This window comes from Pleuronectes platessa, chromosome 8 (genome assembly GCF_947347685.1).
Source record: "Pleuronectes platessa chromosome 8, fPlePla1.1, whole genome shotgun sequence".
NCBI classification, from domain to species: domain Eukaryota; kingdom Metazoa; phylum Chordata; class Actinopteri; order Pleuronectiformes; family Pleuronectidae; genus Pleuronectes; species Pleuronectes platessa.
Window position 1 is genome coordinate 17,473,948 of NC_070633.1, and position 12,157 is coordinate 17,486,104.

The following is a 12,157-nucleotide window of genomic DNA, read 5'->3' on the forward strand; positions in this document are numbered from 1 at the left end:
GTGGAATCACTATCAAGTCACATTATTCCGTTTTTTCTTTTTGATAAGATATAGGAAAGTAAGACATAATGACATGTTCTTTGTTAATACATTTTTCTGGCACCGATCATATAAGAATTCATTTCCTTCCTTCGCCTTAGCTCCACGCAGCTCATTTCACATTTCAACACTGACTGATTAATAAGAAGAGAATCAACTCGTCATGATTTTCTTACTCCTATATATTTCGTCTCTTAGAAATCCAATAAACTTGATGATGTCTCCACATCCCAGATTAAGGTTAATGTTACACCAGCTGATCAAATTTGTCGGGGGATCCTAAAATGAACTTTCTCTTCCGGCATTTCTATTCTGTTAAAATCTCTTTCTCCATCGACGTAACCTCCTGAAATGAATGTCTCCCGCCCGCAGTCCAACATCCAGACGGAGCACAGCGGGATCTCAGCACGGATCCAATCCTCCCCCTCCCACAGCCTCTACGTCTTTGTCAGGAACTTCGTGTGCCGCATTGGAGAGGACTCGGAGCTCTTCATGTCCCTCTATGACCCCAACAAGCAGACCATCATCAGGTAGCTCTCCTCGCGCAGCCTCAGCTTCCAGCCTGATGCAGTGACATTTAGAAATGCATTATTTGTGTGTTACAGTTCATAGTGATGCTGCTGTTTTTAGACGTGTGTTATTTTCAGGGTGTATTTAAGAGTTTAAAGCCTCGTATTCATTTGAAAGTTGAATTTTGTAATAATAATCTGATGTTAATGTTGAAGTCTGTCAGATTTCAACCCTTCTTTATACATTTGAGATCAATTTAGCAGAGAAGCATTTGGAGTCATGAGATAGAAAACCAGCTCCCTTGCTATGTGCAAGGTATTTGTTTTGCTAATGTGGATGTGATTGTGCTGATGAGTCTGAACTTCATCAGAGGTAGAGATCATAAATCATAAAGTAAGATTTAATTCTCCAAATAAAATAAAAACAAAGCGAAAAGTAGAATATCACTCAGTCGAACACATAGATTCAATAGAAATCTTATTTTGATCCAGTCCAAATTTCACACACATAAATTTCAGTTTTCCTCAAGATCCATGAGTTGATCTGTGAGAAATCAAGGAAAATGTTTAAAAACGCCCCATCTATAGCAAAATATAAGAAATCGGAAAATACTTGAAAAATCCTGGCTCCACCACCTCATGTATCCGCACCACCTTCCTGACACATAGCACACAGAAGCATAACCTACTTGGGAGAAGTCATTCTTATATTATTTCCTTATATTCCTCCGTCTGAAACAAATGAAAATAGCTTTTAATTTAAGTTTTATGTCATCTCCATCCCTCCGTGCCTGGAAAATGCATACACACACACACACACACACACAGACACACACACACACTGACACACACACACGGACACACACGCATGCTCCAGCCCACAGACACACAGACTACTCCGTTCTTCTCTATTTCCCTGTGTCTATATCCCTCTCCCTCTGTTCTCGTCCTCTTCTTTTTCACTATTGTCGAACCCTGCTAAGTCAGAACAATGCGCCGCCAGAAATAAGAATACACAAAACATAAATTACAGGGCAGCACATACTGACTGGCAGCGCTATGTGGAGTTTGACAGGGCTGATGCTAAGGCCTGTCACTCACTGTCTCTCTGGGTATATCAGTGACTCTGCCTCAGCAGCTGGGAGTTCTAAGATAGACCCGGATGCATCACCTTATTTTTTTTCAGTGTACATCCACCTTCCATTTGTCCTGATTTCCGATGATCTTCCACACAAGAGCAAATAGATTTAAAAAACAAAAACTGAACTGAAACACATCAGATCGGCGAATATTACCCATGATCCCCGGCTTCTTGAAAAGGAAGAGCTCTGTTTAGAGAGTTCTTGATATTCTGAAAGGAATGGAAGTGGCACCAATCTCTCTTTTCAAAGTCAACGTGCCGTCAAACTCATGTTGAAGCTGCTATTTTAAAGGGAGAAAAAGTCGCACAGTGTCTCTTTAACACCCGGGAGCTGCCCAGTATATCCACAGCCATTTTCTGCCGTTACCAACCATGACGTTTTCTGCTTTTTAGCCTGTTGTTGCTGCCACTGTCTCAAAAAAAAAGTTATTCTACACCTCCTTTTTTTCTTCCTGCAGATTGTAGGGTCTCATTACTATTGTCAGTTTTGATTTGCCTCCCTCTCTGTACCCACACGCGCTGATACATGCTCGTCAGAGATGAATGTCAGAAAAAATCCTATTGACAACAGCAGGGATGTATTTTCAGCACTTGAATATCAATTATTAGGCAGCAGCTCTGGGGATCATTACCAGGTCCACGTCTGTCAGAGCAGAATTGAAATTAAGGGAAAAAGAACGGAACACGTCTGTGAAGCTCACACAGTTTGCTCAGCCGAGCTGCCGCGTGATTCTCCTCTGAAGATGAGCACAAGATGAGGGAGGTAAAGACTCCAGCTGTATCTGGACCAAACACCCCCCCGACACAGAATACCGTTTCTATCTTGTTTTGAGTCGTTGTTTGTACGTGGAAATATTAACATTCCCCCTCCAAACAAACATAATTCACTTTGGCTCGAGTAGGTCTGCATGATTTTAATAATACGTGTTGTGATGTATTAAATTTTGAATATTCTTTGTGCAGTGAGAACTACATGGTGCGCTGGAGCAGCGAAGGATTCCCCAAGGACATCGACATGCTCAACAACCTGAAAGTTGTCTTTACAGTAAGTGACCACTGGAGGGCACTGTCACACTGTTTTATTTTTTTTAAGACTCACACACAGAACACTGTATGCATTCTCGTCTCTTCTTTCTCTGACCCTCTACTCCCCTAATCGTCTGTCCCCAACTCCACTCTCCCACTTCCTTTCCTTCTCTTGTTTTCTTTTCTTTCTCTCACTCTCTTTTCTCCTTTGTATCTTTGTCTTCCAGGACCTGGGGAACAAGGATCTGAGCAAAGAGAAGATTTATCTGATCTGTCAGATAGTGCGGGTGGGCACCATGGACCTGAAAGAGAAGAAAAACATGAAGTGCACTCACGGTCTGAGGCGGGCGTTCGGGGTGGCAGGTACTTGAGCTGGAGCCAATGGAATCAGCTTTCTGCTCAAAAGTGCATCTAAATTTCCAGTTTGAGCTGTAAAGTGATGCACAGTATTTATTGTAGCCATCAGGCTTCACCCTGATAGGCCGATGTGTATCTAATGATAGAGAAAGGCTGATTCCTCTCACTGCATCGCAATGTTTACACCGGTTCATCCACCTGTAGCGTCCTTTAGCGGCCTCTTTAGTATCTTTTACTCTTGTTCCCCAAAGGTCAGAGTCAATTTGTCTGATTCATGAGCTGTTGCTGCTGCAGCTGCAGGTTTTGTTCACATATATTAAAGCAACACTGTCTAACTGTTACTGAGCATCAGAGCCCTCTGCAGCCACATGGGATGATTAGTTCAACAGAGGTAATGGAGATAATGTAGAGAATCAAACCCTATCCATCTATTGAGTGTGGCTCTGAACTCCAGAAGAGCTGCAGTAACAAACTCTGGTCAGAACTCTTCATATTTGCAATATTTCTCTTGTGAATACTGGAAACAAATGCTGATTCACCTGAGCTGCTCTCAGACCTGCACTGAAAGCCGCAGGTACTCTGTATCTTCCTCCAGAGGAGATGCATGTGTGAAGGCAAAAGTCTGAGTGAGAGCCTCCAGATTATCTGTAGCCTTTCTCCCCCTGGCCTGTCTGTAGGGGGTCAGGGGAATTTGATGTGAGAACACAGCGGATGATCTGTGTGTTTTCAAGGAAATCATGTGAACCATCAAACTCATATTTAAGCTGCTATTTTAACGTAAAACCAGTTCCAGGTTGTTGCTTTAACACCTGGGAGCTGCCCATCAAACCCACAGTGTTGTGAACCAGACTGGGACCGACCTGCCCTTCAGGCTTCTCTTGCTTCCACTGTCTCAAAAACAGTTTATTCTAAACCCTTGTGAAATCTCCGAGCCTGTCAGTGTTGACTGATCACAAGTTACCGTGCAGACACTTCTATGGATTTTTCTCATCACAGACACATTTGTTTTCCCTTCTCCGCAGTGATGGACATCAGCGACATCATCAAAGGGAAGGTGGAATGTGATGAAGAGAAGCAGCACTTCATCCCCTTCTTCCCGTACGTCCTAGTTTCCACTCCTCTATCACGCCACCTCTTCTCCGTGTTCCTGTGACCTGCGGGGGGGGGGGGGGGGGGGGGGGGGGGAGTGTCAGCATGAGCCAGATTTTGGAGATTAAACGTTTCCCTCTGCGCTTCAACTGTGTTTTGTGTGTATTTGTTTGGCTCCAGGGTTGTCGCTGAGAACGACTTTCTTCACACCTTGCTGAACAAAGTGACGGCAACGCGGGGAGACAGCGGCGGCCAAGGTAGCGTACCACACTTACAGGCTGTGCTCTCCGTTTCCTGTGTGTGTGTGTGTGTATGTGTGTGTCTGAGCCATGTGACCGCTCTGCCAATTTTAGTGGCCCTGTTCTGGCTTCAGGTTCCCACTGGACTGTGCTCGCTGCAGCCATTTGTGGTCAGATAAAATGGCCATTTCTCGCTATATCCACGCCTCCTCTCTCTTCTGCGTGTGTTAGAAGGAAGCACATTATCCTGATGGATAGCCGGCGCCCTTGAGCTCAGCGTTTTCATATTACTTACCCTTTATTTCTCCTTCTTCATCACCAGCCTCCAGTCCCTCTGCCCACTTCCTCATGTTTATAGCCGACTTTGACAGCCCCCGTGGTTGACACCGGCCCGTTCCACATGAACTGAACCCAAAGGCAGGACTGCACTGTCCTATCGCTCAGTTCTTTAACCCTCGCCTCGCTCCTGCAGGCCCGGGGCACAACCTGAAAGATATGAAAGGCTCACTCGGACGAACAGATAGGGAGGGAGAACCCGAGGCCATCAGATGTCCTGTTCTTAACATTACTCGCCCTTAATCTCTCCTGCCTCTCACTTTGAGTGGCTTACACACAGTAACACACATTCACACTTTTCCCTGGAGGGATGTGTTTAAGCCTTGACAATGTGGGTTTGTGATTTTACCAACTGCTTTCCTAAAATGGCTCTCCCCCTTTTTTCGGTTTCAATTTGTCAACAACTTTTTTTTAACTCATTTAAATGTGTTATTTACAGGTTTAGAGAAACACAGAGTGGATCTCCCTGGAGTTTTGAAATCATGGAAACATGTGAAGATTTTTTAAATCAGTCTGAATTAAGTCTCTGAAATTCTTTGGTCTTTAATTTGTTTTTCAGTTGGATTTACTTACCTGCAGAGGGAAATGAAAACACACTTATGTATTGCTCATTTGAAGCAGCCTGGAGTGGCACTTCCACTCATGAATATTTAGTACTATAAAGTTGTGAGAAGTATTAAATAAGATGAGATAAGATAAAACTTTATAGATCCACACACCGGGGGAATTCAGTTGTTACAGCAGCAGCCAGGTCAGAATTAGGGGAGACAGGATATGTTGTTGTTGTACACATCCATGTTTACATGAGTTGGTTTGTGTGATCACCTTTGGTCACTGATGGATTTGACAGTATTATATTTAAAGGTGTTTACAGTAATTTAAACAAATCCTGAATAATTCATGAATGAAGAGTAACTGTTATTTAAAAGTTTATAGTCAGTATCAAGCTTTGTTAATATGGAAACGGTTCTTTCTTGAGAGTGAATATCTAGTAATGGAGTCCCACGGTAACATTCAGCTATGTTTCACATGTTTTACTAATTTAATTTAATTCTACAGATATTTCAAGTATATAACTTTTAACTACTTTTAAGTTTTATATCTGCGTGAGGGATTGTAATCTATCTTCAGTCCATCAGTTTTGGGGATCTTGATATAAAAAACTAAATCAGACACATTTACTTTGCTGATTCCTGTGAGTGTGTGAATCTGGTGCAGCTTGTTTGGATTTAAGGCGACAGTTGGGCCTCAGCAGATGAACGGACTTCCTTCTTTCTCTAACTCCCCCCCCCCCCCTCCAGGTCTGTGGGTCACCATGAAGGCTCTGGTCGGGGACATAGTCCAGACCCGGAAGGAGTACCCCCACCTGGTGGACCGCAGCACCATGGTGGCCCGCAAGCTGGGCTTCCCGGAGATCATCATGCCGGGAGACGTGCGCAACGACATCTACCTCACCCTGCAGGGCGGCGACTTCGACAAGTACAACAAGACGTCGCAGAAGAACGTGGAGGTCATCATGTTGGTCTGTGATGAGGAGGGCAAGGTCATCCAGGTGAGCTGCGTGGAGGGATGAGGTCGGGGAGGGGCAGGGGGGTGTAGACGAACAGGACTGTAATTTGTGTGAACGGGGATTGGTTTGTGTGTGTGTGTGTGTGTGTGTGTGTGTGTGTGTGTGTGTGTGTGTGTGTGTGTGTGTGTGTGTGTGTGTGTGTGTGTGTGTGTGTGTGTGTGTGTGTGTGTGTGTGTGTGTGTGTGTGTATACCGCGTTTTCTGTGTTTCAAAGATTGAGGTTGTGTGGGCCAGTGAGCAAGCACAACACTGATCAAACACTCACTCACCCTCTGTAGTCAGGGGCACATAGACGTGGCTTTATCCCAGAATGAAAATCCACCCACACACACGCATACAAACATAAACATAAAATCCCTTAGCTCAATATAAAACATATTCCCCCCCCCCTCTCTCTCGTAGAACTCCATCTGTCTGGGAGCAGGGGATAAGGCGGTCAGTGAGTACAAATCCGTCATCTACTACCAAATCAAACAGCCCCGCTGGATGGAGACGTTTAAGGTGTGTGTGCCGGTATCTGTTTAAGACACTTTTTCAATTTCCTCGAAGATGTCTGGTTGTGGTTACATTTGCGATTCCTCATTTGAACCCCAGAACCTCATTGTTTACCTTTGAAATATTTAGATTCAGTTGTTTTATGCTGTATAATAACACAAGATGTCCTCCAGGTGGCCGTCCCTCTGGAAGAAATGCACAGAATTCATTTACGCTTCATGTTCAGACACCGCTCTTCATTGGAGTGTGAGTATCAGCCGCCGCCTCCTCTCTCCACACGTGCACACTCCTCACATCTCTCCTACAATCCCAGAGTGTATATAATGTGACTCCTTAAGAAACGAATGATTGGAGGCAATATGGGAAATTGAGCCACCTGACCTGGTCTTTCTTCCTGCCATGCCGCAAATCCTCCTCCCTCCTCCCGCTCCCCCCTTCTTCTATTATTCCCCTGATGGGTTTCCCCCCCCCCCTGACCCTCTCCCCTCGGGTCCGTTCACACGTCCGTCTTCTTCCCTTTTCAGCCAAGGACAGGAGTGAGAAGAACTTTGCCATGGCCTTTGTGCGTCTGATGAAAGATGATGGGACGGTTCTGCAGGATGGAATGCATGACCTCGTAGTCTTCAAGGTCAGAAACAGAACTTTAGCATAAAGAAAAACGGAAAAAACTAAACTAAAAGTGTGGTCCGTGTCCTCTCCAAAGATTAAAAGTGAACTAAAATAAGATGTGAATCATTAAACTGAAAACCAGATTTAAAGAAAACAGGTGGATGTGCAACTCCTTAACTGTCACCCCAAATCTCGTCTCCCCTGACCCCCAAATTTGCAGAAGACTAACATTTGGCAGCTGAATAGCAGATCAATGTGCAGAGCTTTCAGACGTATACAGATGAGATGGACCATACAGAAAACAATTCACAGTGATTCTTTCATGATGAAGAAAGGTCTGAGCTCATTAACCTACAGGTTTGGGACGGAACAGCCCAACTACAACGAACCTGAAACATTTCTTTTAAAATGGTCAACCCCAAAAAGAGTGATATGGATTGTAGGGTTTGCAGATCACTGAATCATGCTCGGTTGTTTGCATTAAAACACGGAAACAAAAAAGAGGAAGATAACAAAAGTTAATACCAGGGAAAGTATTTCTACACATCTGTTGCATCAACGCAGACCTGAACATATAGTGGGTACCCTGGATGGAAGATTATGGCCACCCAGACGGGCAGAGCGAAACCCAAATAGATTTCCTGCCAAATGAGCCAGGGCCTAAGATTGAATCCCTTATTGATTAAATGCCAAACCCAATGAAGATTAATTACTCGTGATTCACTCATAGACCCTCGGTGCCCTCTCTCGCTTATCTCTCGTTATCCCTGCGTTCCTCCCGATCTCCGTGCCACTCATGGCTTCAATCTCGATGCCACAGCTTTTCCAACTAGTCGCTCTTTATTACATAGTGGTGTGGCATTAAAAGAAGGGTGAGTCTTTGATTAGTAATAATATCTTTATTTATTTGAGCGCTTCTCAAAACAAAGTTACAAAGAGCTTTAAAAAAAAGTAAAAATTTATGAAAACAACACAGTCATGAAAGAATAAAATAAAACTAAAATGTGACAGAAAGCCTTTATTGTAATAAGAAGTACAATAGGTAAAAATTCCGGATTCTGGTACAATAAAAGTACATTTTTAAGTTTGATTTGAAAGAAGCTACTTATTCAAACTGCCGTATGATTTTAAGCAGGGAGCTCCGTCAACCTGAGTCTTCAGCCGAGAATCTGGAACCATTAAAAGACCCTTGCCCCGAGGATATCAATGTGTGAAATGATAAAAGTCTAAACTGTCTTTAGATCATCCAAGCCTGGTAGAGAGTGAACCAATGTAAGCAGGACCATTATCATAGGAGCTAGGACCAGGGGGACATCAATCTTTCACCTGAAGATGGTTAATGTATTTCTTGATAAATGAAAAACAGTTAGAATACGATCAAGCTGATAAATTAAAACTCAAGTTACCATACGGAGAGAAGATATCTTCTTTTGCCTTCGTTCCTTTTTGTTGAATCTATTCACCAAAGGTTTTTTTCCAGATCTTTGTGTCTGAGAAGAAAAATGCTGAGCCAATAATTGTTTTTTTTGTTTTAGGCGTTATTTTCTGAACCCACTCTGACTCCACTGTTCTCAAAGTTATGAGTTTACAAACCAAAGCTGAGTGGAAGTAGATAAGGCGCTGTGATCACATTGTGTTATGACAGTTGAAATGCTGACTTCAAATAGCCTAATAAATCACTGCGAGCCAGGAAAGCCATAGTGTCCCTCTGCTCCCACATCTGCATTTTAAACACTGGAAATATAGTTCCTGTTCAAAAGGGGCTGCGCCACACAAACATCTGCGTTGTTGTCTCGTCGTTGTCGGTTTAAAAAGACGACATTGTCCCTGCAGGGCGACAGCAAGCGCATGGAAGATGTGAACTCCTACCTGTCGCTACCTTCGACGCGCCACCAGCACGGCGAGCTCCACAAGGGGTCGGGGCTGAACCGCAGCTCCAGCAACGTGTCCGGGAGCGGGGGGGGCCTGTCGGTCAGCTCCAGGGACAGCTTCACCATCTCCACCCTGGTCTGCTCCACCAAACTCACCCAGAATGGTAGGTGTGCGTGCCGGGCAGGTGTAACACGATCATAGGACACCTCTTACGATGTTGAGTTGACCATAATAGACGTGGCAGGGCAGAGCATTTTAATTCCGAAACACACACACACACACACACCTCTACACACAGATGTTAAGGAAAGTCAGGGCGGGGAGTTATGAGGAGGAGCGTGTTTTGAAATTAAATCTGACACGTCAAAACATTAATTAACATCTTCTTTCTATAATGTAATAAGGCCACGCAAAGACAATGAATCATCAGTCAGCTGTGACATTGGTGGAGGACAAATGCAGTGCTCAGCTGCAAGATGGAAAACTCTCTGCTCCAGTGTTTAACTGCACCGTCACTTATTATACTAATAAAATAAATGTGTGGGAGTTTCACATTTTAATTTGGAAAATCAAGAAAATTAGAGGTGAAATGCATAAATTCATTCATTTAACAATTATTTTTAATCGGGTTAATACATTAATGTAAGGAAGAGTCCAGAAAATAGACAAACATTTTAAAGACACCAGGTAAACACAAATAAAAAGCCTCGTCATTAGAAAGAGCAGAAGTTAAATCCTTAGGAATAAATACAGCACAGAAAACTAAATTTAAAGCAAATGAATCAACTAAAACAAGGTTAGATAAGTTGAGGTTAAAGAATTTAAGTGCCAAAGGAAACAATAAGTGTAGTTTCAGATCGTTCTGTTTGTTATTCCATGTTGCACGTGCATGATGAGAAAATCTGCATTTACCGAGCTCAGTTGGAGATTAATTATGAGGAACACAGACGAGACAGAGACTGAAATGCTGTGAAGAAAATAATAATATATTTAACTTACTATTTTTCGACATTCGTAGCGAAAGAGATTCAGTCTTATAAAACCCTGGAGTGGATCCAGAAATATTTAAGATGGCAGTCAAGCATAAACAAACACAAGCTGGGGCTGTTATGGAGAAACAGGCTAAAGTGAGGATGCCCTGAGGTGCTATCGCTTAGTCACGTCAAGAGCAGCACGGCAAAACCTCACAGCCAAATCTGCTAATGACATTCATGTCCCGGTGCTTTTATTCACATGCTCTGACTGCAGGGGCCTCACCAGGGCGTCTTAGGACTTAAAAAAACAAGTTTACTGAACAATGTGAGAGAAAGAATAAGAACAAACGAACCACAAGGTCAAACAAAGCAAAAATAAGCAAAACAAATCAAAGACAAAGCGGCAGCAGCTGAACCTACAAAGATTAAACAATTATCCCTGTGCTGCATAAAAACACAGTTTGATCTCCAGCCCCTCTGGAAAAGAGCTTTGACCCACCGGGCCACTCGGGCCTGGGCAGGGTTCAGCTCTAGGTTAGAACGGAGGCAGTAAACTAAGCAGGGAGTTTAAAAGGCTGGCCTGTGGATGTAAAGTGATGACATTAACTAAATGCACTGCGTTTACAAAGCACTTCTCTTAACGACCACGCAAAGCACTTCACAATCACCCACTTACACACATTCACACACATTCACAGGGAGGCTCTGTGTGCAGCGCTTTTCATTCACACTCTAACAACACAGCCCTGATCAGTGTCCTGCCCAAAGACACTTTGGCATGCAGACTGGAGGAACTGGGAATTGAACCACCGACCTTATGCTCAGTGGACGACCTAGTCTATATGACCAAAGTACCACTTGTATCACTGAACACCACAGAGATGAGACACATTGCTAAAACAGGGTTGAAAAGGGAGGTGAGGGCAGATAAAGGTAACGGTGAGTCAACAATATGCTAATTAGGTCACTGTTACATAAACTGTGTGCGACTGCGAGTGTGTGTGTGTGTTTGTTTCAAGTATGATTTGTTTGCCTAATGGGGACAATTTAAGGTTGGATTAAGTTAAGGTTAGGTTTAAGTGGCAAGTCGTAACTATGGTTAATGTCAGAATGTCTCCAGGAAATCAATGTAAGTCAATTTAATGTCCTCTGAAGGGGAAGTGTGTGTGTGTGTGTGTGTGTGTGTTACTGTCAGAAGATAGTAAGCAGAGGATGGGAGGGTTTATATCCTGTGGTTTTATTAGTGGGGAGTGTCGTCATTTTGTCCTACACACTCTGGCAGGCAGCCAGGCACTCACACACACACTGAAGAGCGCATCCACGTTTACAAATGCAAACACGCACATACACAAATGCAAACACGCACATACACTCCGAACACCGAGGTGCATCAGACACAGGTGCAGTGCAACAGCTGCTAGTGAGCAAGCCAGTCCATCACCATAATGAACATTATCCTGCATTATTAATCACCTGAACCACACACCACACACACACACACACACACACACACACACACACACACACACACACACACACACACACACACACACACACACACACACACACACACACACACACACACACACACAATGCTACCCATCAGATGCACGGTTTGGCTTACTAAGTCACAAATGATTGGACAGGGAAAGCAGCCAGCTTCGATTGGGCAGCTCTACAGAGACATGGAAATCTGGCCCGAGTCAAACTGTAGCAGAATTAATGACAGAAAACTCCCATGATCCCACGCTTGTCCACGACATCATCAAACCAGGGGGGTTGTGTTACTGTATCGATTGAGAGACCCCTAGTGGCCTAACTTAGATTTAATTGAATCTAACACTTTAATGAAGACCTAAACTGTCAATGATGTAATCAATGTGTCTATGCCTTGTTTGGAAT

General features: G+C 43.6%; 1 protein-coding gene across 1 annotated transcript in view; it reads left to right on the top strand.

Moving 5' to 3' along the window:
- The window catches only part of LOC128445802 (dedicator of cytokinesis protein 2), a 96,752-nt gene that overhangs the window by 3,380 nt on the left and 81,215 nt on the right, over nt 1-12,157 (top strand). The window contains exons 8-17 of the mRNA XM_053428654.1: nt 412-569; nt 2,653-2,734; nt 2,943-3,078; nt 4,095-4,170; nt 4,342-4,418; nt 6,038-6,288; nt 6,708-6,806; nt 6,974-7,046; nt 7,325-7,428; nt 9,243-9,444. Of these exons, the coding sequence (XP_053284629.1) occupies nt 412-569; nt 2,653-2,734; nt 2,943-3,078; nt 4,095-4,170; nt 4,342-4,418; nt 6,038-6,288; nt 6,708-6,806; nt 6,974-7,046; nt 7,325-7,428; nt 9,243-9,444 (1,258 nt within the window). The remainder of the gene's footprint in view (nt 1-411; nt 570-2,652; nt 2,735-2,942; nt 3,079-4,094; nt 4,171-4,341; nt 4,419-6,037; nt 6,289-6,707; nt 6,807-6,973; nt 7,047-7,324; nt 7,429-9,242; nt 9,445-12,157) is intronic.